The sequence below is a fragment of the Lissotriton helveticus genome, chromosome 7 (genome assembly GCF_964261635.1).
Source record: "Lissotriton helveticus chromosome 7, aLisHel1.1, whole genome shotgun sequence".
In the NCBI taxonomy this organism is placed as follows: domain Eukaryota; kingdom Metazoa; phylum Chordata; class Amphibia; order Caudata; family Salamandridae; genus Lissotriton; species Lissotriton helveticus.
In genome coordinates, this window is record NC_136068.1 from 534,093,993 (window position 1) to 534,120,793 (window position 26,801).

Sequence of the window (26,801 nt, forward strand, 5' to 3'; positions counted from 1 at the left end):
CTGACGCAAGGAAACTGACGCATCTATGCAGATGCGTACGTTCCTTGTAAATCTGCCTCAAAGAGGACAAAAATTGAGCAGCTGCCTTACTATTTCTGGATTTATCGGCTGCATTGAACACTGTCCACCAATACACCCTATGGCAAAGACTGCACAATATCGGAACCTGTGAAAATACTTTAAATGGATTGCTTCCTATCTCACAGACAAAGTGAAGTCTATCTACTCTCTTTCACATCACCTCCTCGAACACAACACTATGGCATTCCTCAGGTGTCCATCATATCTCCTTTATTAGTTAACATCTACCTAACCCCCTTACCAAATCCAATTAAGTATTACAATATCACTTGTTCCAACTATGCAGATGACCCCTAAATCATTTAAAAAATGGATAGATCCAAAGACCTCTACAATTCGAAACTCGAAGACTGCCTTTGAGTCATAAACACATGGATGATGAAGAACTATCTAAAGCTCAGAGATTATGACAAGTGAACAATGGCAAAATGACCAGCATATCGCCATATATATATCCTAAGAAACTTTAAGCCAATCTAATAACATCAGGAGAAGTTAGAAACCTAGGAATAAACATGGATTCAGGCTTATCCTGGATACCGCATGCTGACAATGTTACAAACAGGGCCTTCTACACAATGAAAACACTATGGGCCATATGTAGGTAGCCAAATACCGGTCGGTAACGGCCGAAATTCGGTAATTTACCGAATTTCGGCCGTTACCGACGGGTATTTAGACCTTTCCAATGTAGGTGATGATTCGGTAAATACCGAATTGGTATTTACCGATTCTGTATTTACCGAATTGGTATTTACAGTCAGGAGAGGTAGCCAGATGACCACTCAACAAGTCCATGGCACAATCTTCACTCTCACCTGAGCTCAAAACCTTCTACATCAGATCTCTTCTCAAAAAAAAAGCTTGACCCATCTGATCCAGAAAATTACAGGCCCATAACGAATAGATCATTCTTAAGAAACCATTTTGAAAGAGCAGTGTGTACTCAACACTCTAATTTTGCCAAACATTACGGCTTACTGTCAGACCAGCAGTTTGTTTCCAGACCAGGCAGGGGGTATATAGTCAGCCGTTATATCCATCTGGAATGATCTATAACTCTCAGGGGCAGATTTACAAGCCCCTTGCGACACTTTTGCACTGCTGTTACGTCACTTTTGGGACGCAGCGGCGGTGTAAAAAATGCAGCCAATTTACAACGTGACGCATCTAGGCAGATGCGTCACGTTGTAGAGTCCTGCGTCATATTATAGCTGCGCCATGTATAATGTATGCAGGGTAGGCGTTCCCATACAAAAAGCCACGTAGAACTGGTGCAGTGAAATTTACAAGATTTCACGGCGTCATTCTACGCCTTCACTTCGTCAAAATCCCTACACCTGCTCAGAACAGGCATGAGGATTGACGCAGGGCTTTTTACATGGGACACACCCATGTTTTCTAGCGCATTGCTGGAGTTGCGTCACTTTTGTGAACAACTGCAACAATGCGTCACTTTTGCTCCAACAGATGCGTCAGAATTTCTGACGCATATGTAATTCCTTGCGCCATGCTGCACTTTTTTGTAAATACAATGCATCCATGGTGGGGCAAGGACATTTGGAGCTGACGCAAGGAAACTGACGCATCTATGCAGATGCGTACGTTCCTTGTAAATCTGCCTCAAAGAGGACAAAAATTGAGCAGCTGCCTTACTATTTCTGGATTTATCGGCTGCATTGAACACTGTCCACCAATACACCCTATGGCAAAGACTGCACAATATCGGAACCTGTGAAAATACTTTAAATGGATTGCTTCCTATCTCACAGACAAAGTGAAGTCTATCTACTCTCTTTCACATCACCTCCTCGAACACAACACTATGGCATTCCTCAGGTGTCCATCATATCTCCTTTATTAGTTAACATCTACCTAACCCCCTTACCAAATCCAATTAAGTATTACAATATCACTTGTTCCAACTATGCAGATGACCCCTAAATCATTTAAAAAATGGATAGATCCAAAGACCTCTACAATTCGAAACTCGAAGACTGCCTTTGAGTCATAAACACATGGATGATGAAGAACTATCTAAAGCTCAGAGATTATGACAAGTGAACAATGGCAAAATGACCAGCATATCGCCATATATATATCCTAAGAAACTTTAAGCCAATCTAATAACATCAGGAGAAGTTAGAAACCTAGGAATAAACATGGATTCAGGCTTATCCTGGATACCGCATGCTGACAATGTTACAAACAGGGCCTTCTACACAATGAAAACACTATGGGCCATATGTAGGTAGCCAAATACCGGTCGGTAACGGCCGAAATTCGGTAATTTACCGAATTTCGGCCGTTACCGACGGGTATTTAGACCTTTCCAATGTAGGTGATGATTCGGTAAATACCGAATTGGTATTTACCGATTCTGTATTTACCGAATTGGTATTTACAGTCAGGAGAGGTAGCCAGATGACCACTCAACAAGTCCATGGCACAATCTTCACTCTCACCTGAGCTCAAAACCTTCTACATCAGATCTCTTCTCAAAAAAAAAGCTTGACCCATCTGATCCAGAAAATTACAGGCCCATAACGAATAGATCATTCTTAAGAAACCATTTTGAAAGAGCAGTGTGTACTCAACACTCTAATTTTGCCAAACATTACGGCTTACTGTCAGACCAGTAGTTTGTTTCCAGACCAGGCAGGGGGTATATAGTCAGCCGTTATATCCATCTGGAATGATCTATAACTCTCAGGGGCAGATTTACAAGCCCCTTGCGACACTTTTGCACTGCTGTTACGTCACTTTTGGGACGCAGCGGCGGTGTAAAAAATGCAGCCAATTTACAACGTGACGCATCTAGGCAGATGCGTCACGTTGTAGAGTCCTGCGTCATATTATAGCTGCGCCATGTATAATGTATGCAGGGTAGGCGTTCCCATACAAAAAGCCACGTAGAACTGGTGCAGTGAAATTTACAAGATTTCACGGCGTCATTCTACGCCTTCACTTCGTCAAAATCCCTACACCTGCTCAGAACAGGCATGAGGATTGACGCAGGGCTTTTTACATGGGACACACCCATGTTTTCTAGCGCATTGCTGGAGTTGCGTCACTTTTGTGAACAACTGCAACAATGCGTCACTTTTGCTCCAACAGATGCGTCAGAATTTCTGACGCATATGTAATTCCTTGCGCCATGCTGCACTTTTTTGTAAATACAATGCATCAATGGTGGGGCAAGGACATTTGGAGCTGACGCAAGGAAACTGACGCATCTATGCAGATGCGTACGTTCCTTGTAAATCTGCCTCAAAGAGGACAAAAATTGAGTAGCTGCCTTACTATTTCTGGATTTATCGGCTGCATTGAACACTGTCCACCAATACACCCTATGGCAAAGACTGCACAATATCGGAACCTGTGAAAATACTTTAAATGGATTGCTTCCTATCTCACAGACAAAGTGAAGTCTATCTACTCTCTTTCACATCACCTCCTCGAACACAACACTATGGCATTCCTCAGGTGTCCATCATATCTCCTTTATTAGTTAACATCTACCTAACCCCCTTACCAAATCCAATTAAGTATTACAATATCACTTGTTCCAACTATGCAGATGACCCCTAAATCATTTAAAAAATGGATAGATCCAAAGACCTCTATAATTCGAAACTCGAAGACTGCCTTTGAGTCATAAACACATGGATGATGAAGAACTATCTAAAGCTCAGAGATTATGACAAGTGAACAATGGCAAAATGACCAGCATATCGCCATATATATATATCCTAAGAAACTTTAAGCCAATCTAATAACATCAGGAGAAGTTAGAAACCTAGGAATAAACATGGATTCAGGCTTATCCTGGATACCTCATGCTGACAATGTTACAAAGAGGGCCTTCTACACAATGAAAATACTATGGGCCATATGTAGGTAGCCAAATACCGGTCGGTAACGGCCGAAATTCGGTAATTTACCGAATTTCGGCCGTTACCGACGGGTATTTAGACCTTTCCAATGTAGGTGATGATTCGGTAAATACCGAATTGGTATTTACCGATTCTGTATTTACCGAATTGGTATTTACCGAATCGGTAAATGCAATGTAGAAAGCACATAAAACAGTGCTTATGTGCTGTAAGAATTTGTTAATTACCACCAACTTGAAGTTGGTGGTAATTACCGAATTCTTTTAATAATTCACTTTTGAATTTTATTTGAAGTGCCATGCGGCAGACATTCATGCCCTTAGGACATGTATGTGCGCCACATGTGCACACATGCACAATTCAGGAGTGCAACAGGGTGTCAATGTGACACCCTGCCACCCTTGAATATGCTCCCACTATTACAGATTCGGTATTTACCGAATCGGTAATAGTGAATGGCTTCCCATTCATTCCTATGGGCCTCCAGGCTCATAGGAATGAATGGAAATTGCCGAATTTGTAAATACATTCTTAAATACCGAATATTATCGATTCGGTAACATTTACCGAATTTTTACCTACATACTATTTACCAATTCTTAAATACCGAATCAGTAAAATTTGGTATTTAAGAATCGGTAAATAGAGATTACCTACATATGGCCCAAAGTCACATCTTCCAATACCTTGTATACCAACAAAAACTGCTAGCCATCCTTACACTTGTAATCTCCAAGCTCCACTATACCAACAGCATATACCTTGGGGCTCCGGGATTCATTATACTCAAAATACAATTCATCAAAATGCTGCTGAAGGCTTCTTCAATGCTTTCACCCAAGAGACACATTACCCTTGCCCTGCAATCACTCCACTGGCTATCTCCAGCTAGAAGGGCAATGTTCAAGGCACTCACCATTCTCCACAGAGCCTCCCAATGAAAAGGACTACTATATCTAAACTCAAGCAATACAAAAAAACACAACAATGCACTCCGGACTTGTACCACTTATCATTGTAAAACCTTACCATAGGAATTCTGTAGGAGGCACTGCTTTTTCAGTAAAGGCTGCCAAGCTCTGAAACTCACTATCGGCCACCATTAAAAGCATGCAGGAGCATATACACTTCCGAAGACAGTTGAAAACTTGACTATTTCCTAGATACATGCATCAACTGCAGACAGGCAACAGAGCCCCGAAAACTCACACTCAAGTAAGTGCAATACTCCGTTTACAACCCACGAATTGCAAACAACCCAACTAGCAAACTGCTTCAATTATGCAGGTAAGCAGAAAAGAGGGCCGGCTTTTGAGTCGCTGTGACATCATATAGTTATGTACTTTCATTTATAACTATTATGCCCCACAAAAATTCCAAAACCATAATACACAGTGGTCAGCAACAAATTGCAACTTACCCCTCTGAAATTCACATAATACATATCTGCTAGGAGGCTCCTCCTTCATCAGCACTGAACAGCCAAAATCAAACATCACCAAATGAAAAGGCATGCGATAACTGAAGAGATGTGTCACATTACTGGACAATTTTGGAGGACTTTAATATAGTCGAGTCACTGAAGGTCCCAAATATCTATAAACTTTGACTGCTTCTTTACATCTCATATAGACACTCAGATATGAGATGATAATAAAAATGCCCATTCCTACAGATCCCTCCACTCCTCTCTACCTCCAACCATGCCAGCTCAGGACCAGAAATATACACATCTCAGATTGGACAACTCAGTGCAGTACCTAGCTAAGCAGACTATTTTGTGTGAAATAACATAAAGGACCGACAGAGCTATTCAAAGTTAACAGTGTACTGAAAACCATAAAACTGAACATCTATCTCTCACGCTGCATCATCCAATACACTGCTCATCACTGCGTCCCACATCCTGATAACCGCACCTTGGTGGTCATCATGCACGACACGGAAACACTTCCCACATAGGATCAAAACAAAAACAACATTCTTCCAACTTACATAGTGTAGCATGCTACTAATGTAGGCAAGCATTTCGGCGCCCCAAATAGGGGTAGCAAGCACTCTAAATGTTTCAATACAATACAATTTAAGTACAATACAATATAATACAATAAGAAGAGAATCCCAACACATTTAGTTCTGCCATCCTGAGGGTAAACCCACATTGGAAATTATCATTCAAAATACTTAATTGAGAAATTTTTAAACATCACATCAGTAAAAACAAAGGAATGACCAAGCTGTCAGGTGCATGAGATACCGTTTTATTTAACATCATTAGCAGTGGTACTCAAGTTTTCCTCATGTCTTTCTCTTAAACATGAATATGTGGTTAATGCTTTTAGATTTAATAGTGTACCAATCAGTATCATAAAACCCTGGACTGGAAACAGAATGAGTGAAAATTAACCTCTGACAGCTCCCCCATTAAAACTTAAATCCATGTTTTGTACTTTTGCTTGCTTTTTGTGCGTTCTAACCCAGAATGGCATGAATATTCACTCCACACTAGTGTGTCCTTGGCCATTGTTGTTAGATGAGCACAGCACATGGTACAGTGCTTAATTTGAGCCGGGGGTTTCCAGTGCTCAGCACCGGAACCTTATTGTCAACACCAGCCCTTACAACAGCCTGCCACTTGGTGGCACTGTTTATCTAATTTTTTGAGGAGCACAACAACAGTTGCTTAATAGTTACATGTAAATTAAAATCACTAATACCTGCCACCCAAAGCTATAAGTATAGCTTGGTCGGGATGTATTAGTTAATTTTAATATATATTTAAAGTCTGAATTCTGAATTGTCACACTTGTATGAGTGTGATGAATTTTTGTGATGGAACTGTCATTCGCAGCGGTAGTAGAGGCAATGGGTGGAGCAAGCTGTAGTGGCCTTCTAGCAAGGGCCCAGGCACGTATTTATTTTTTTACAAATTATGCACATATCTGGTAGCCATTTTCCCTTTATTTTAAGTGAACCCACAGACGGCTTTGGGTACCCTTTGATGCTACAGAGCAATGGTTGAATTATATTTGTTCAAATTACAAGAGACCTTTTAATATCCTTATTTTGCTTTTTTATTAACCTAGTTGGTTTTATTTAAACATGTGGCTCCATGGATAATTGTTTACAACCCAAAAATACTATTGAACAGAACATGTGTTACTTGTATTAAAACACATTTATTTTCAGGCGATTGAGATGCCTAAGTGCAGCGCCAAGTCAAATTCTAAGGAAATCCTGTTTGTACCTAACTGCTTTCTATCTGCTTGCAATTTCCTCCCTGACCATTTACACTAATTTCACAACAATACAATTTGGAGCATTATTCTTATTATCATTATTATTATTGATAGAGCGCATGGCTACCCTTATGCATCCCAGCGCTAGTTGAGCCACAAGCAATTCAAGATCCTACTGCAAGTTCTTTCTGATAGAGCCACGTCTTTAATTGCTTCCTGAATGTAAGATGGTGGGTCGTTGATCTAATCTGGATCGGGAGTGTGTTCAATAGAATGGATGCATTGTATGAGAACATCCGACCTTCTGAACGTTCTCTCATGATTCTTGGCAACTTCGCTTGGAATAGGTTGGCTGATCTAAGGTTACAAGAGGGTCTCTTGGTTTCTATCTTCGAAGTTTTGATCTCCTCTCTGTATTTTTGTTTTTTCTCTGGGCAGTAATCCCTCCTCCAGATCCTCTCCAGTTTCTTACATTTTTGCTTAACTTCTCGTATTCTTCGTTTTTCTATAGATCTCTTTGAGCTCCATTTGTGTGGAATTGAAGTTATTGTAAGCTTTACTGGGATCGGGGGTCACCTTTGGGGTAGGTGATCGACAATGTGTTAAACCAGATTTCAGGGTCAAGTTTTGCCCAAGATCGTTCCCAGCTCTTTGTTGGCCATTCGTTGGGGGTCGCCCTTACTGTCTTCCAAATGATTGCAGGTGGCCTGTCATGAAGAATTGGAGGCCTGAAACTTTAAGCGCAGATGCCCCTCAGGTGAGTACGTTGTTCTTACGTCTACAACCAGCCCCATTTCCAAAAGATTAAAAGAGATTCCCAACCAGACTAAAAACTCATATGGTGAGAGACAGTCAGCTTTCAAACTCAAAGTCTAGTCAACAATATTCTGAAGGATGACATGAACTGGTTCCTTTTTCGCTGCCACCGATCTTTTCCGTGTGGTCCCGAAGGACTACACCATCCAGCCTGCCTCACGCTTGGGGGACAAAGCTGAAGGCAATTTGGGCAGCTGCGCTCAAGAACCAGTGCAGACTCCCGCAGCTCGGGCTCCTTTTCCGCTGCCACCGATCTTTTCCATGTGGTCCCGGAGGACTACACCATTCAGCCCGCCTCACGCTTGGGGAACACAACTGAAGGCAATTTGGGCAGCCGCGCTCAAGAACCAGTGCAGAATCCCGCCACGCATTCCTTTTCAGCTGACACCGATCTTTTCCGTGTGGTCACGGAGGACTACACCATCCAGCCTGCCTCACGCTTGAGGGACACAGCTGAAGGCAATTTGGGCAGCCTCGCTCAAGAACCAGCGCAGACTCCCGCAGCGCGGGTTCCTTTTCCGCTGCCACCGATCTTTTCCATGTGGTCCCGGAGGACTACACCATCCAGCCTGCCTCCCACTTGGGGGACACAGCTGAAGGCAATTTGGACAGCCGCACTCAAGAAGCAGCAGAGACTCCTGCAATGCTGGGCGCGCGCGCAGACGGTGCCCGGGCGAAGCCCCGGACCAAGGGCGGGCCCGTCTGAGCCTGTCAGAGGCTGAAGGAGACTGGGCAGGGCCACGTTACTTGGTTTTTGTTTTTGGCAGGACCCATCCATTACGCTACACAGACCCTTTGATGTGGGAATCAGTACCTTGACTGAGACTTGAGCCTGATAGACTGAGAAATAAGGTAGATAACCATATTATAGTATTGTGTGTTGAAACATCCTCTTCGGGTCATGGCACAGAAGGAATTCGTTATTAGGAAATCGCAAGGGGGTCAATGGGTGGTAGGGACCCTAGATGCCTTCCTTCAGAGGGCTGAGTCAGTCCTTATTCATGAAATCACTCTTACCGAGCGCAGACTCTCTCTTGAGCCCCAACCCCCTCCCCTACAACATGAAACCTTGGGTTGCATAAACCCAGATGTCACTCTTAACCCCGGGTTCTCTGTTAGCTCTCCTACTCCCCTGACAACCATTATTCCGCCCAACCAGGTTCCTGTGTTATGTGCTGTCCCACAGACAAGCGAAACAGCCGTCAGATCAAAAGTGCATACCAGAAGCCAAATAAGAAAGATTACACAAGGGGGTAGCTCTCTACCCCAGCCCAAGAAGCGGAAAGGGCCAGGTCATGGTAAACAAACATACCCACTATCTAAAAGAGGGTGTAGAGGTGCAGTAAGAGAGGTTGTTGAAGAAACTGAGGATATAGCTGGAAACATAGTGGTCAATACTGCCTCTTCTCCATCACTCCTACCTTCCTTGTCATCCAATGATAGTGAAGGGTTCTGGTCTAAATTGGGTGACGGTGTATCAGTTTTATTGAAACATTGATGCAAAAGTTGTCTAAATTGGAAGTGGATATCGATAAACTTGCAAGCATTGTTTCCCAAGACCTGCAGAAGCAGTCAAGCCTCAAGAATACGTATTCCTCTCAGCTAACCTAGGTTAGATCCACCAGCTCTAAATCTGTTCAGCATACTGGGTCTAACTGTAGTTCTAACAGCGAATCCACTAATTCTGGTCTAGGTCTTGTAGTGGCTTCACCTGCCATTTCTACTAATAGTCAAGACACTAACTGCATGGGGGCCACTTTACCGAGGGCCACGGACTCAGCCTATATCCCAAGCACACAAGAACAGTGCCCAAACTTCCAAAAATCATCTCTCCCTAACAAGCTTAAACATGTACCCACTGAGGAAACACAGTCCCGAAGGAATAAGGGTGTTTATAACAAACTAGGGTGTGAATTGATAGGAAATCACGTACTCCATCTGCCTCCGGGAGCGACACCCTATACTATAGTGCTAGCCAATGTCCCCAAATTGCCCCCGGGAGCGCCGGCACATTGGTCTAGTCTGAAAAATAAATCTTTATATGAGTTAAATAGGAGGACAAGGATAGGAATCCCGCTTTATTCAAAAGTTAAAATGGTGAGACGGGTTGGCTGGTTAAGGAATTCGAACAAGTCTCAAAAAGGTGGTTGCGTAGTAATCTCCTTCGGATCACCCGACTTAGTTCATACGATTTTAGAAAGGGCAGGTAACTGGTCGATGGCACAAACGGGGATCAGTATCTTACCCCTCGGACATTTTTATAAACATCACCATATGATACAGGTTCCATTCGGGGAGTTTTTAACGGGGGGCAGAGGCAAGCCAGATTTGCTGTCCCAGTCAACAACCAGTTTGATGTTTTTAACCCTTTAGATGAAAACAATTGACTGACCCCTTCGATCCCACTGGATAGAGGAAGATCCGCGTATGTAGTCCCGGTAAGGGGTACCTTGCCCAAAGTTCAATCTAACACATGTGTGGAAGATACGGGGACCCTTGATTTTAGAGAGACGGTAAGGGTCTCAACTGCGAAGCCTACTACTGGTAGCCCACATATGGAGTTTGGGTATATATTCTGGACATACACACTATTGTGTTACCCATAAATTCTCAGAGCGAGCCTCAGGATGCTAATCTCTTCATTGAATCAGTAGTTGGGAATCTTAAAACTGTAGTTACTGAGGAGATAATTGATAATTCAACCGATGGAGATGCGAACGCTACTGGGGTGTCCCTGTCTGCAGACACCAGGTAAATAAAAGCTTAACTTTATTATCCTGGAACTTAGCAGGGCATACACTCCAAACTTCAAGATCCCGAAAGGTTTACTGCTATGGGAAACACTGATATCTGTGTATTCCAGGAAACCTGGGCCGTAAACAAGGTGCATATTAATGGCTACACCTCATATTGTGTGGATGCTCTTCCTCCAAAAACAACAGGTAGGGCCAGTGGCGGATTGTTAATATTGGTTAAAAACACAATAGCCTGTAGGTACAAGCAACTCTTAATAGATTCACTTGACATTATGGGCATTAAAGTAAAGTAAAGGAAAGTCCACATTTGTAAAGCGCACAATCACCCGTAAGGGTCTCTAGGCGCTGGGGGCCGTCGGGAAGATTAAGCGAGCTATTGCCCAGAGTGACATGGTGCTGGGCTAACCTGCCGCCGGAGCCGGGGATCGAACCGTGGTCCCCAGATTCCAGCGTCAGTCGCCCTGGCCGCGGCGCCACACCTCTCCCTTTCAGCTTACATTTCTGTCTGGCTTAATCCTGACCTTGCTAAATTTCCATGCTTAGGTCCGAACCTTTTAGCAGTGAATCTGTGGTAGTTTCACTATTAGACGATTTAGTGGGAGGTTATCAAGTGAATTCTAAAATCATAGTTGCAGGGGACTGTTGGACTTGGCCCTTCTGGCAGGTTCACCCCTGAACTTTTTGCCTTTTAGTGTTACCTAATTATAACATTTTCTGGTCTTTGTGCACTTTAGCACTGTGGCGCAGTCTAAAGTACGTGGGCTCTCTGAGTACGTGTGTGAGTGCGTGTGTGAGATTGGCCTGCCCTCCCATAGGAATGCATGGGGAATGTATGTGTCCATGTTAGTTCCTGATGCGTGGGGAGGGCAGGTGCGAGTTTGGTATTTGCGGACTCGTGTGATTAAATTCTGCGCAATGATATGTGCGGCGTGAATGTGTCCAGCGTGGAAGTGCCACTTCTAGAAGTTGGCATGTTTGTGTAATTGTGTCTGGCGTGTGATTGGCTGGATCTGGCTGTTGAGCCTGGCTCCAGGAGTCAGGATGGGTCTGCCCCGGTGGTGAGTGTTGAGACTAGCATGCTGATGTGAGGGAGGGGCTGCAACTGGGACCTGAATATGGCTGGGCTTTCCCCCACAATGCTGGCTCCGCCCCCTGTTGTGCGTCTAATGACCCTAGCAGGGCCAGTGAATAGTAAGAGGGGCTGAGCCCATCAGAGTGCTCCCAAACCAGCTGCGTCTGGTTTTGCCCCCACCCTGCACCTTTAGACAAAGGGATTTTCTGTATAAACTGAGGCTGTGACCTCATGTTCAATGTTCCTCTTCCCAACTAGAATCTATCAGGGGCGTGCTGCTGCTGGGGCCCAGGGGAAGGCTTGCCTCCCTGGGCCCTGCCCAGCCCCTGGATATCCTGGATGCCTGGAGGACTTTTCTTTACTGAGGAGCTGGTTTCTCCATTTCCTTGCCCCAGGACCTTGCTGCATCTTCTTAGCACCCTGAAGGTGCTTTCCTCTTTATCCCAGGACCTCTGGTTACCTTTAGCGCCCTGGGAGCGCTGTGTGCATCATGCCCGCTTATTTTTCCCCTAAGCAGGTGTCCACCGTGCATTCTGCCAGACTATTTGCTTTATTATAACTTACGTGTGCCACCCCGTTTATCTGCCCCCTTAGCGAGTGCCCACCTCGCTTCTACGTTTATTTTGACTACCAAGGGTGCCCCCCCCTCTTTTGCCGATCTAGAAATCACCACCGCGGCCCTCTCGCGCCGCAAACCGGAAGTCAGGCACCGTAGAGCCTGATGATGGGTGGGACTTCCGGTTTGCGGAGGAAGTCCCGCCAGCCGCCGTACTGTGATTGGTCACCAGCCCCGCGCCCCTTGTTTGCTGAGAAGGAGGAAGTGACCCGAGCGTGGCAGGGCTCCCATGGCCAGGACGGAGCCCCGGGGAATGAAGTGCCCCGAGAGAAGACTGGCGCGGAAGTAAGACGGTCATATCCAGAGCCCCGCATTGTCTTCCCTGGAGTGTGGAGAGCACAGCCCCAGAGAGCAGCCCCCGCATTGCTGGTGAGTAGGGGCTGAAGGGGTATCATGGTTCCTAGAGCTGGAGTGGCTCCCCCAAGTGCAGCAGTGATTGACGGAAGCCCCATGGGGCTCCAACCCTCGCCCAAGTTGTTTTTGAGCCAAGATGGCTCCAGGGGTGGGGGCAAGGCCTGCTCCCTTTAATTTGCCTATCTGTTTCACCATGCTTTGTCCTGTAGGGCGGCCCCGGAGGGAAGTGGGCCGCCCCCAACGTTCTCCCTGTCCTCCCCCCCCCCCTCCCCCCCCCAGAGCCAGCGCGCTCCACCTTCTGGGGGCCAGATTCTCCTTCGTGGTTCTTGGGGGCATGATTATTTCTAGAGCCAGAGGGCCCCAACTCTTTGCGCAGTTTTTCCCCTAAGGGCTAGTGAGAGCCCCTGTCGCAGTTCTTGATTCCCAGCTGCCCAGCAAGTATTGGGCAGCTGCACCGTTTAGGCTTTCCTTTCTAGGGACTTGTTCTTGGACTTAGGAGTGAGACGCACTACTTCATCCCTACCTTGGCCTTCCCCAGCTGCGCAGCACTTAGTGCCAGCTGCAGCGTTTAGGCCCTGTTCTGTCCCTGTCCTCAGCTGCCCAGCAAGTAGTGGGCAGCTGCTACGTTTAGGTTTTTGGCGCAGTGGCGCAACCTGGACTTTGTTGTGAGTTATGTGCTTCTTAGGGTGATAGGAAATGTACTGTGTGTTGTATGTTTTGCGCACCCTGTGTTCTGGTACCTCTGAATGTGTTTTTATGCATCATGTAAAAAGTTGTTTTCCTACACCGCTGAATGTGTTTTATGTATCATGTGTTTTACCTACACCGCTGAATGTGTTTTATGCGTCATGTGTCTTCCTTACACCGCTGAATGTGTTTTATGCATCATGTGTTTTACCTACACCGCTGAATGTGTTTTATGCGTCATGTGTCTTACCTACACCTCTGAATGTGTTTCTATGCATCATGTGTAATGCTCCTGACCTATACCCCTAAATGTATTTTTATGCTTAGGTGGTTGTGTTTCCTAGTAGAGTTATGCTAGTGAGTTCATGGTTCCCTGTGTAATATTTTCCTAAGGTGGTTAGGGTTGCGTAGGTGGTACTTACCTTTTACTAGTGGTTACTGGTTTATTTATTTATTTAATGGTTTTGTAAAGCGCGTAGTAACTCAGAGAGCATCCCAGCGCTGAACCTGTTCTCCAAGGGGATTCAGCCGTCTGATGAAATTATGTCTGCGGGAAAAGGAGGGTCTTTAGGGTTTTTCTAAACTGGAGGTAGTTAGGTTCTGTCCTGAGTTTTCGTGGCAGATGGTTCCAATGTTTTGCCGTGTGAACCGAGAAGCGACGGCCACCGGTCTTGGCTTTTCTAACTCTCGGGGCTATAATAAGATTTTCTGCCCCGGACCGGAGGTCTCTCTCGGCTTTGTATGGGACTAAGAGTTCTTTGAGAAGGGGGGGCCGTTATTGTTGAGGGTTTTATGGGCCAGGCAAAGGGCCTTGAAAACGACTCTTTCTCTGACTGGAAGCCAGTGGAGAGATTTAAGAGCCGGCCTGGCGGAGGATCTTCCTGATGTGCCCGTGAGTAGGCGGGCGGCGGCGTTTTGGACTTTTTGCAATGAATTCAGGGTGGCTTCAGGGGCTCCCAGGTAGATGGCATTACAGTAATCTAATCTTGCCAGGATTAGACCCTGAATGAGGAGCCTCCTTGCAGTCTCAGGGAGTAAGGGGAAGATCTTCCTGCAGGCTCTGAGTAGCCCAAAACATGTCCCTGCAGTTCTTTTAGCCTGGGTTTTGAAGCTCATGTCCTTCTCAATCCATACACCAAGGCTCTTGACCTCTTCCTTGGGTGTAGGAGGGTTGCCTAGGCAACTAGGCCAGAGGTAAGATGGCAGAGAGAGCCCCTTGTGGCCCATCAAGAGGATCTCAGTCTTGGACCCGTTCAGTTTGAGTGAGGAGAGGTTCATCCATCGGTGGACTTCAGAGAGGCAGCCGTGGAGATCCAATGGGGCGTGGTGGGGGTGTGAGAGGGTTACGACCAGCTGAGTGTCGTCGGCGTAGTTGATAATAGACACGCCGAACGAGCTGACCCTCTTCTCCAGTGGGGCCATGTACACGTTGAACAGCGTGGGGCTCAGGGATGAGCCCTGTGGCACGCCACACCGGAGGGGGAAAGTGGGTGAGCAGCTGTCATTTTCCCGCACCTGAAAGGAGCGTCCTGATAAAAAGGATTCTAGCCATTTCAGGGCCATACCCTTTAGTCCGATCTCTCCCAGTCGATGGATTAGGGTTGGGTGGTCTACAGTGTCGAAGGCCGCACTGAGATCTAGGAGGATCACTGCCACTGATCCTCCTGTGTCCAGAATGCTTCTGGCCTTCTCTACCGCTGCCAGGAGGGCGATGTCCGTGCCCTGGCCTGGACGGAACCCTGTCTGGGAGATCGCTAAGAGGTTGTTGCTTTCTAGGTAAAACGATAGTTGTTTGTTTACCAGCTTCTCTGCGATCTTGCTGTTTCCAGGAAGAAGGGATATGGGCCTGTAGTTGGTGAGGTCCTGTGGGTCTAAGGAAGGTTTTTTTAGTAGACCTTTGACAGCTGCCGCTTTCCAGCTGGGGGGGACTATGCCCTCCGCGAAAGAGGAGTTGATCAGGGCCGTGAGGGGGGGATGATGGTGCTCGACACTTTTTTTAGGAAACGGAGGGGTGCCGGGTCGAGGGGGGAGCCACTTTTAATTGAGGCTAGCGTTGTTCCTACTTCCTCCGTTGTTACAGGGCCGAAGGCATCCAGGGAGGGTTGGGGGTGAGCTAGCGGCAGGGGAGGATGGGTAGAGGTGGAAGTGAGATCCTGCTCTGTGTAGGCCTGATCGGGGGGCGGTATGGTAATAAGAATTTTTTGAATCTTCTCGTCAAAGAAGGTGGCTAAGTTGTTACATTTAGTTTCAGCTTCTTTGGGGTCGAGGGGTTTGAATGGGGGGTCAGGGGCGTGGAGGAGTTCTTTAAGAACTGAATAGGTTTCATGGGCCGGGCAGGCAGCGTTTTTAATTCTGTTCTCGTAGAAGCTAGTTTTGATGTTGCGGAGCTCTTTTTTGTAAGTTTTTACAGAGGTACGGAATGCCTCTTTTTGTTCCATGGTTTTTTCCTTCCTCCAGATACGTTCATTCCTTTTGCAAATCTTGCGAAGAAGGTTGAGTTCCGGGGTGTACCAGGGTGAGGGATTAACTCTCTTGAAGTGTTTCAGAGAGTGGGTTTTAGGCAGGATGGCGTCAAGCGATTGGGAAATCCAGGTATTAAGTTCTTTGTCCCCTGTTAAGGTGTCGCAGGTTTCTGTTAGAAACAGAATGTCTAGGGCATTATTTGTGATTAAGAGGTTCACTTCGTGTGAGTGTTTTACGAGCGACCTGCAGTTAAGAAGGCCTAGGTGCAAACCCTTGGGTGCCGAGTGTTGATTGGCAGGGTTGCAGATGTCACAGCCAGAGAAATAGGTGTCTCCATTCAGGATGCGCGAGCAGGCGGGCTGTTTGTTGGGATTTAAGGATAATAAGTCCGCGCGGGTGTAGGTCCGGTCGTTACGGGCCGATGGGGGCAGAGTAACTGGGCCTAGGGCCGGCCGGGCCCGGACGGGCTTGCCTTTGGCGCGCCTTCGGCGCGCTGACGGCGCGCCCGCTGCGCCCGTCCGCTGCGCGTACGGTGAAGGCACATCTTATCAAGGGGACACTCGACTGGAGGGGCGTGGCCTCGAGTGGGCGTGGCCTCGCGTCTCGCGGCCGATGGCGGCGCGAGTACTGAGGGCAGATGGTTTTGACCGACAGCGCTTCGATCGCCTGTGCGGTGAGTGTCAATTTCAGCAAGTGCTTAGTGCCAGAGCGGCGTGCTTTTAAAATTACAAGTAAATAGTGACACAGTTTTAAAAAACAGAGAGAAATAACAACTCCCGGCTGCTTTGCCTCAGGAGGAACGAGTTCTGCCTCGAAGCGCTCGTGGTCAGCGCTTTAAGTGCGGGGAGGGGGGGCGTGGCCTCGAGTGGGCGTGGCCTCGCGGCCGATGGCGGCGCGAGTACTGAGGGCAGATGGTTTTGACCGACAGCGCTTCGATCGCCTGTGCGGTGAGTGTCAATTTCAGCAAGTGCTTAGTGCCAGAGCGGCGTGCTTTTAAAATTACAAGTAAATAGTGACACAGTTTTAAAAAACAGAGAGAAATAACAACTCCCGGCTGCTTTGCCTCAGGAGGAACGAGTTCTGCCTCGAAGCGCTCGTGGTCAGCGCTTTAAGTGCGGGGAGGGGGGGCGTGGCCTCGAGTGGGCGTGGCCTCGCGTCTCGCGGCCGATGGCGGCGCGAGTACTGAGGGCAGATGGTTTTGACCGACAGCGCTTCGATCACCTGTGCGGTGAGTGTCAATTTCAGCAAGTGCTTAGTGCCAGAGCGGCGTGCTTTTAAAATTACAAGTAAATAGTGACACAGTTTTAAAAAACAGAGAGAAATAACAACTCCCGGCTGCTTTGCCTCAGGAGGAACGAGTTCTGCCTCGAAGCGCTCGTGGTCAGCGCTTTAAGTGCAGGGAGGGGGGGCGTGGCCTCGAGTGGGCGTGGCCTCGCGTCTCGCGGCCGATGGCGGCGCGAGTACTGAGGGCAGATGGTTTTGACCGACAGCGCTTCAATCGCCTGTGCGGTGAGTGTCAATTTCAGCAAGTGCTTAGTGCCAGAGCGGCGTGCTTTTAAAATTACAAGTAAATAGTGACACAGTTTTAAAAAACAGAGAGAAATAACAACTCCCGGCTGCTTTGCCTCAGGAGGAACGAGTTCTGCCTCGAAGCGCTCGTGGTCAGCGCTTTAAGTGCGGGGAGGGGGGGGCGTGGCCTCGAGTGGGCGTGGCCTCGCGTCTCGCGGCCGATGGCGGCGCGAGTACTGAGGGCAGATGGTTTTGACCGACAGCGCTTCGATCGCCTGTGCGGTGAGTGTCAATTTCAGCAAGTGCTTAGTGCCAGAGCGGCGTGCTTTTAAATTACAAGTAAATAGTGACACAGTTTTAAAAAACAGAGAGAAATAACAACTCCCGGCTGCTTTGCCTCAGGAGGAACGAGTTCATGGTTATTATTATTATTATTATTATGTTTCTTATATAGCGCCTGAATCAACCCCCGAAAGGGTATCTCCGCGCTTGCCTTGGGAACCCGTCCTGGCTTTTCCCTGTGAGATAGCCCCTACAGGGCATCCCCAAGGTGAAAGCCAGGCATCCCGCCGCAGGGGGGCCGTTGTGGAGATTAAGCAAGCTTAATGCCCAGAGTTGCAGAGTGTGAACCCATGATTAGGTCAGGCACCGAAGCGAGAATTATCGAGTCCATGGACATTTGAGCTCAAGACCCTGCCGCGTCGGGAATTGAACCCTGGTCCCGGGTCTGACCTCTGCTTCAGGGTCTGCCTGCTCTAACCAGTGAGCCACACTTCTCCAGTGCTACATTTGCTATTTGGTGCTTAAAACTATCTCCAAGGGCTTGATACTGAGCTTGCCCTCTGACCAGAGACCAGTGGACTCTATTGTGCCTTCCCTGACAAACTGCTGGGACTTGTCTGATCTCCTTGGGCCGCTGGGGCCTCGCCTAAAGTGTGCCTCGCTCACTCCCCTCTGCAGCTCGTGCCTGGCCGCCCCCGCCTAGAGCCGCACCGCTCCTTGTGAAGCCGTGCTCTGCTCCTCCTGGGCCGTCTGCATCCTGCACCTCGGCAGCTCGTGCCTGGCTGCCCTCATGCCTTGAGCCACGCTGCTCTCCTCTGAGCCGCGTCCGCTTCGCTGTGCCGCCCGCACCCTGCCCCCTCCTCCTCCGAGCCTCAAACCTTGGTCGCCCCAGCCAAACTCTTGTAGCACACCGGACGCCCGCTCAGGCCTACTGAGGAGATCACTCGCATTATCCCGCGCAACCAGAACGGAAGGTACGGTCCGTATCCGCCGCGAGTTATTATATGTTCTATGTTCTAAAAGTGTTACTTCTACAAAGTGCTAATTCTACCAACAGCAAGTTCTAAAAGTGCTTATTCCTGACAGTGGTCCAGGTGGCCCTGTCCCATGTACATAATCCCCTGTAAATTCTGCCTGTGCCTCTGGCACATTGTAAAGTGTGTGTTTACTATCTAATGTGTTTTGTAATACAAAGGCTATTTTTACATATACCTTGTGTGGAGTTCCTTTTGTGGGGGGCCTGGGATGTTGTTGCTGGTGGGTGCGTGCGCAAATACTTAACTTACATTGCCCCGGGGATCAGCCTTACTGCTCGTGTCACGTTGCCCAGAGGGTGAGCAGGGGTTATCTTTGGCGCGTAACTCCCTTGCCCTGACTAGAGTGGTGGTTTCTGCCTGGCTTTGGCGCCAACCTCAGCCAACTGGAAATCCCATTTCTAACAGGGACTTTAACGCCGCGTTCGAACCCTCCGCTCTATTAAGTGCTTCACTCGAAGATGAGGACGAGATATGGGGCATCCCCAATTTGGTAGCTGGTAAACATGGGCAACGTTATTCAAACGTGTCACTACAGATTGCCTCCCTAACCGCTGGTAGGAGTCTGAGGGCCTGTAACAGGAGAACTCCTTCAGATAAAGGAAGAAAGGCTACTTTCAAGGGGGGTCATAGATTATATTTTTGCTGATATTAGAATATGGTTATTAGTGGAAGATATGATCATTGAACCAAGGTCAGACAGTGATCATAACTCGTTGCTTTTAAAACTGAAGGGTAAGGACCTAGATAGGGATGCCCATTGCCATAATTCCAAACAAATAGAGCCTTGTCAACTAACAACCGTAGAAGAGTCACATGGCCTACAACTGAAGCTGACCAGGACCTTTACACCAGAATATATAAGTTCCTAGTGGCCACATTAACTAATATGTGTAGCCATAAGGATAGTACTGATTTTCCTGATGTTTTGCATGTTATTGCAGCACATAAAGACCTTTTTGGAGCTCTACAAACGGTCTTCTCAAAACATAGTCAGGCTGGAAGGCCTCTCAGTGTAAGGGATTGCAACTGGTTTAATGACCACTGCAAGAGAGCTAAGAAGCAGTCAGAGAGCACTCTAGACCTGACATAATTTCTGCTCGCAATATTTATAGAGTAGCACTTAGTAAAGCCAAGCGTAAATACGCTGACACATATTGGAACGATCTGGTATTAGCAGCTCAAGCTAGAGATAGCCGCATGTTTTGGGGCAGCGTGGAGAATTGTACTTCCAATAACCATCATATGCAGCCGGAGGTTTCGTGGACCATTTTTCAAGCTTATATTCTGACGATGTGGTTATTGTAGGCCCACATACTGGCCATGCTGTCCCAACCTTAGATATCACTGTTTCTGATGGGACCATAAACAATCCACCACTAGTCTTTAGCTTGGAGGACACCATGTAGGCAATCAGTAAACTAAAAGCAGGCAAAGCCCCCGGACCAGATTCGATACCGGGGGATCTGTACAAATCTGAACCTACGATATGGGCACCATATATAAACCTTCTGTCTAACTGCATACTGGCTGGTGGGGATATTCCGGAAACATGGAGGGGTGCAGAGGTAATAAGCATCTTTAAAAAGGGCGATCCTGCTATCGCCTCCAATTATAGACCTATCAGTCTAATAGACAACTTACAGAAGGTTTTTGCCAGGCAAGTTTTAGACAAACTTCAAGACTGGATGGATGATAATTTGGTACTGTCTCCAGCCCAGGTGGGGTTTCGTGCTAAAATTAGCATGTGCAACCAAGCCTTCAGATTCTCCCTGCTTGCATGGAAGTACGTGCTACTTAGGAAACAGCGGCTCTACGTAGCTTTCATGGACCTGCGAGACCCATTTGATTTGGTTCTGCGCAATTGTTTGTGGAAGACCATGCTTGACCAAGGTGCCCCGGATGATTTCGTGTCAGTGATTGCTTGATTGCATAAGGATAATTATGCGGAGATCAGGTGGGGGAAAACGGGGAATTGACGAGGAATTTCTGATTCAGCGTGTGGTGTGCCAAGCGTGTGTTCTTGCCCCCACATTGTTTTCTCTGTTTATTAATGATGTGGTGAGTTGTCTAATGGGTTGTAAGAACAACTCCCCTCCATTGAATGATGCAAAAGTCCCCATCTTTCTCTTTGCAGACGATTCTTTACTAATATCTACAACCCCTATGGGCTTACATGTCTTATTGGATACATTTTTGAGCTTCTGTAAGGAGAGAAAATTGGAACTGAACACCTCAAAATCAAACTGTATGGTGTTAGGCAAAGTACGGGGTGGTATACAAGAGATTAGGATCTTACATGAACCTATGGAACGGGTAAAAAGTTTTGATTACCTAGGCATAGGCTTGAATGAGACGCTTAGTTGGGAATATCAACTGAGGAAGAGCTTTCTAACGCGATGCCAAATATCCAAATCAGTACTAAGATTTTTTAAACAATCTTATACCCAACCCCTCTCTCCAGCCCTTGACATTTATTGTGCAAAAGCCGAAAGTGGAGCTCTGTATGGAGCAGAGATAAGGGGATTTACTTCTGTAAATAAACTAACAATTTGTGAGAACAATTTTGCTAGGCTCTCATCTCGCTACCTGTTACAACACCACTCACCCTACTTTTTTGTGATCTTGGGGTAAAGAGAATTGGCGATTTGGCTGCACTGAGACCCCTAACCTATTGGTTGCGTCTTTGGACTACTCCCCATTTAAATGACTATTGTATCTCCCTACGGGAGGTCCTGGGGCTTAACGGGGCAAAACAACTTCCTTGGTTTAAACATAATGCTAAATGGTTTAAAATACTGAACTTGATAGGATTGTGGGAGCCCCTAGAAGGGACCACTAGTCATGACATCTTGACCCTCAAAGCTATGTATTGGAAGGTAGTGGGGGAGCAATATATTAATAATCAAACAAGTGGCCAGTTAACATCCAATTTTTTAAACATTAAGGGCTAGATGTAGGTAAATAGTATTTACCGATTTGTAAATACCGAATTTTACCGATTCTGTGTTTACAAATCGGTAAATGCTATGTAGCTAAAAATTCGGTAAAAATTACCGAATCGTTAAGATTCGGTATTTACCGAATCGATATTTACCGATTCGGTAATTGCCATTCATTCCTATGGGCCTGGAGGCCCATAGAAATGAATGGTAATTACCGAATCGGTAAATACCGATTCGGTAAAAGGGGGAAAACATTGAAGGGTGGCAGGGTGTTACTTTGACACCCTGTTGCACCCCTCAATTGTTTATGGGTCCACATATTGCAGACATACATGCCCTAAGGGTAAATTTGCATTAAATTGCTTTTTTTTCCAGTTATGTACCACCAACTTGTAGTTGGTGGTAAATAACGAATCCTAACATGGGATAAGCACTCATTTAAGTGCTCCCTACATTAGGAATTCGGTAATTTACCGAATCGGTATTTAAGAAATCTGTAATTTACCGATTCCTTAAATTACCGATTCGGTAAATTACCGAATCCTTAATTTCGGCCCCCTACATAAGAAAAACCTATTACTGGTCGGTAACGGACGAAATTGGTTAATTTCGGCCGTTACCGACCGGTAATGGGCCACCTACATCTGGCCCTAAATTATGTTTCTCATTTGAACCCTTTCTTGACCTGATTTCACCAGCCTTTGCTAAAAGTTTGTATGGTAACCTGCTATTGAAATTTCCGGGGGAAGAGGCCTAGTTTTAGACACCTGTCCTGCCTGCCGTGAAGTTGATGAAACTGAAGAACACATTTAGCTTTTTTTCCCAAGTATCGGCAGTTACGTAGGAGATAGAATAGACCAATATGCCTCAACTTGGGTGCTAGGCAGTACCAGATTGCATTCAGAATTATAAAAAACAGATACTTCCGGGCCAATAATTTTTGCTCGTAGCCGTTTTTTATTCTCCTTCTGGCTAATTCGCAATTTTTTTTTATAATAGTTGTGCTGCCATGTGTAACTCTTTTTCTTTTAGGCTGAACACGTATTTTAAATATCAGGCTTGGGACATACGGTTTTGTACCCCATATGTTTGGTGGTAGTATAGCACTTCCTTTTAAGCATGAGTAGGCCGATTGTATCTATGTATATATGTACCTATGTCTTTTTAACCTGACTCGGGATGTCATTTGTACTTGTGTTTGCATGGTTTAATACTATTTTAATTGTTAGTATACCCATGTTTTATTTTTGTATACTTTGATGGCTTTTTGTACAAATGACCGAATAAAGTTATATATGATGCTGATGATGATGATGATGATGATGATGGTGATGATGATTAATCACTGGATATGACGCCGACATCTAGAATGCGATGTAGATATTAATCCCGGGAAAATGCATTCATCACTGATTTGATGGACATGCTACAAAGATTTACTTGCTGGATTTATCTAGGCAGTTTCCCTATTGGGGTGCAGGTAAAAAGGCTTGCGACCTGCTACTATTAATCAACTGGCCTGGTCATTGGAATGGCACCAACCTTAGTTAAAAGTATTACCAGTCTAGGATCAACTTTATCACCATAGCGAGACTCGTTCTCTGTTGGTTAGCTACATACAAAATCATGTGGGGACTTGAGACTGGTGCACAAGTAAACAAAGTGATGGTCAAATGAGAAACATCATGTTGGCTGATTGACTGGTTGAGAATTTTGTAAAGTATGCTGCTATCCAAAAGGATGTCCTGGTGCTCAATATGATATACAGCACTCATACAGGAGGTCTGAGCAAACTGCGAAGGGAAAAGAACTGTTTTAAGATGTTTCCTAACTGCCAGGTGCAGGTACATGAAGCAAAAAGAGGATGGCAATTTGCTGCACGAGACATCCAAAGAACTGACTACCAGCCTTGGTTCAGTCACACATGGAATACAAATTGAGGCTTGCTGATGTAATCCTCACAGCACCCATAGGGGGCATATCCATGGAACATATTCTTTAGATATCTGGGCCCTGACCAAAACAGGCACTCTAGCAAAGACAAAGGACTTTGAAGATACATCTCTTTTCCATTGGGAGCCAAGGCAGTTCTTGCAGATGTTGGGAAACCGGCTTATATTTCTTAAATCCTATTAAGTGAGGAGCAACGCTGTTCTGTATAATCAGAAGTACTGAAGTTGATTCTTAATAAGACTTGAGAAGACTGACATTCAGAAGTTTAGTATGGATAGGACAGATGCTTGTACTATGATCTTCCAGGAGTCCTTAGGAATTTTTCTGGAGAAAATAGCTGGAAGATTCTTGGCAGTGTGAAAAGGAGATGACATGGTCATGCATTCATGAGGCTACCAGCTTGAATTACATATGGCTGGGTCACCCAAAACAAAACAAGAATTTCTGTTTTGGAACAGTTTAATGTCAGTGAGTTTTGATTCAACCACTCTGTAATCTTAGAGCGGTCTCAATTTAGATAGAAATCTGGACAGGTCTCCTTCAATCCTAATGGTGAGCAGGGTGTAAAATGAAGCCATAAGCTTAAATGATCACAGCTAAAGGAGCAACATATATATTAAACAGGCTGCAGCTCAATGCTAAGCTCTGAGGGACACCGTACTACAGATTTTTGAAATTATATTGATAAGGAGTTTAGACCAGTTGAGAAAAAAGGAGTCAAACCACACAAGGGCACGGCCCCCAATGCAGCCTCCATTCGATGATGGATGCCACATGGACATGGCCCCACTGGCCAGGGGCATACAACCTCTTAGTGGGTAACTATCCTTTTTGGATCTTTAATATTTTCTATTTTACATATCCTGACAACTGATTATAAATCTGCAAACAACTGGCTTGACTGTGATGATCACAGAGTAATATTTTCTGCTTTCTTACGGACAGCTGTTCAGCAAACAATATAAGCCCTGTTTGAACAAGGAGACCTCTTCCTTCATGTACCTTCTGCATACGTTGCTGAGAAGGATGTGCAAATCCATGCAGAATTGGAGAAAATGGTGAGATGAAAATCAAGCTGAATGAGGGAAAATGTTTAGTGTTCTTTGCTTTGGATTGTGCTTTCATTTTCTCATCCTTTGAATGTGGACATCAATTCAACAAAATCCCAGAGGTAGTGGAAGAGAGATCAGGCACTCTTTGACACCAGGTGCCATCACATGTATTTCTGGGCCTGATTTGGATCTCGGCGCATGGGTTACTCCATCACAACAGTGACGGTTATCCTGTCCACCAAAATAGAAATCCCATAGGATATATGGGTCTTTTGGCGAACGGATTGCTCTGTCACAACGGTGATGTATATCCCGTTCATCGAAATATAAATCCCATTATATCCTATGGGATTTACATTTCCGCAGATGACATATCAGTTACCCCTGTGATGGAGTATCCATCCGCCAAAATCTAAAATGAGGCCCAATGTGTCTCACTCTTTGTCAATCAAGCGACAAACAGCTATGAGAAAGGTAAGGATTAAAAACCATAGAAACTGCACAAGACTTGTGGATCAGTGTTTGATTTCTTTTCCAACCACAGCCTTCCAAACCTCCGAGACCAGAGGTAACAAGCGGTGTGAATAACAGATGTTGCTATAAACCAATCTATGAGGCTCTATTTACAGTCCTGTGGAAGGACAGAAGGTGAGGTGGACAATATTGGGATTCAAACTCCTGACCTGCAGATCACTGCCTTTTTCATCTGTGGAGCATTCAAAACGTATTACCATAACCTAAAACAATATGTAGCATAACCTATGAATAAGATTTAATAACAACTGTAGTTTATTACAAATCTCTAAGTTTGTGAGCCAATCTTCTAATGGAAATTAATATACCCAAGGATTATTCCTTCACCAAAAGCCACTTGGCACAGCACTCTCATACCTCTGGCACGCCACCAGGTCAACCAGCACCTCGCCGTAGCCTGGAACTGGTGGCTGCTGTAAGGTAGGCAGATGGGCTGGATGTTCACATTCAAGTCGAAGTCTGGGGACACCTGAAGAAGGGCGATGTCAAAGCCGGGTTGTGAGTCTTCGTAGTTCTCATGGATGTAGATGTTTATAACACTGTGCCTTGTGTAGGAGTAGCCATAGGAGTATAGCCGTGGTCCACCGGTGTAAACCTGCCAATAGCCCGGATATCCGTATCCATTCCTAAAAGAAAACATTCACTCACATTAATCTTCAGGTTACAATAATAACATTTAAAGTTAGGTGATGTTTGGCCGGAATTCACAGACATGGGGAACTCACTTCTCCATCCTGTTCCATCTTGCAAGCACGTTTTCTCATTTTAGGACCATATAACGGACAAATGTGATGAAAAGCCTGAAAGAAATCACTAAAAACATTTCCTAGAAAAGGATCTATGATGACGGGTAGTCAGACATTAAAAGCTGTATTTCACAAGAAGGTTGTCACACAGTTACCACAGGGTTCAGTTCCTTGCTCTCTGTTTTTCTCACTCTACACACTTTCCAGCTGTATGACTATTTCCTATTTTATGTTGTTTTTTCTATTCATTTCTACACAGACAATACCCAAGTGCTCTTCTCTTTGCCAACTTTTTTTCCCACCCTTCCAGTTGAGTCCATGACGGTCTCACTGCCACCCGGCACTGGAGGGTGCCAGTGGTGGCTGGTGACATTTGAAAGTGGTGAGGCGTAAATGTTCTGTGGGAGAGCACGACCAATGATAGGGGGGATCGGGAACATTTTGATAAAAAATGGAAATGGTGCATTTTCAAGCAAAATTGAGAAGCAAGAAGGTTAATAAAGCAATTGTGAAAGTGCAGTTATTACATTAATAAAGGGATGTCATATAACAACTACATGGTAGCTGCTTATTCAGTATAACCACAGCGCTTCATAACAGACTTCAAGATACAATGCTGAGAACCTTACATATTTTTTTTTATTTAAACTGCAAACAACTAAATAAACAACTAAAGCGGCCACAAACTAGCAGCATTCAAAAGTCGAAATTAAGGATGAATGCCAAGTTGTCAATGGCAAGCAAAAGTAAGTGTAAATATAAAGCA

General features: G+C 45.7%; 1 protein-coding gene across 1 annotated transcript in view; it reads right to left on the bottom strand.

The window, feature by feature from the left end:
* Window positions 1-26,801, bottom strand: part of LOC144769149 (uncharacterized) — a 1,798,260-nt gene that overhangs the window by 1,400,144 nt on the left and 371,315 nt on the right. The window contains exon 6 of the mRNA XM_078653155.1: window positions 25,647-25,915. Coding sequence (XP_078509281.1) covers window positions 25,647-25,915 — 269 coding nt within the window. The remainder of the gene's footprint in view (window positions 1-25,646; window positions 25,916-26,801) is intronic.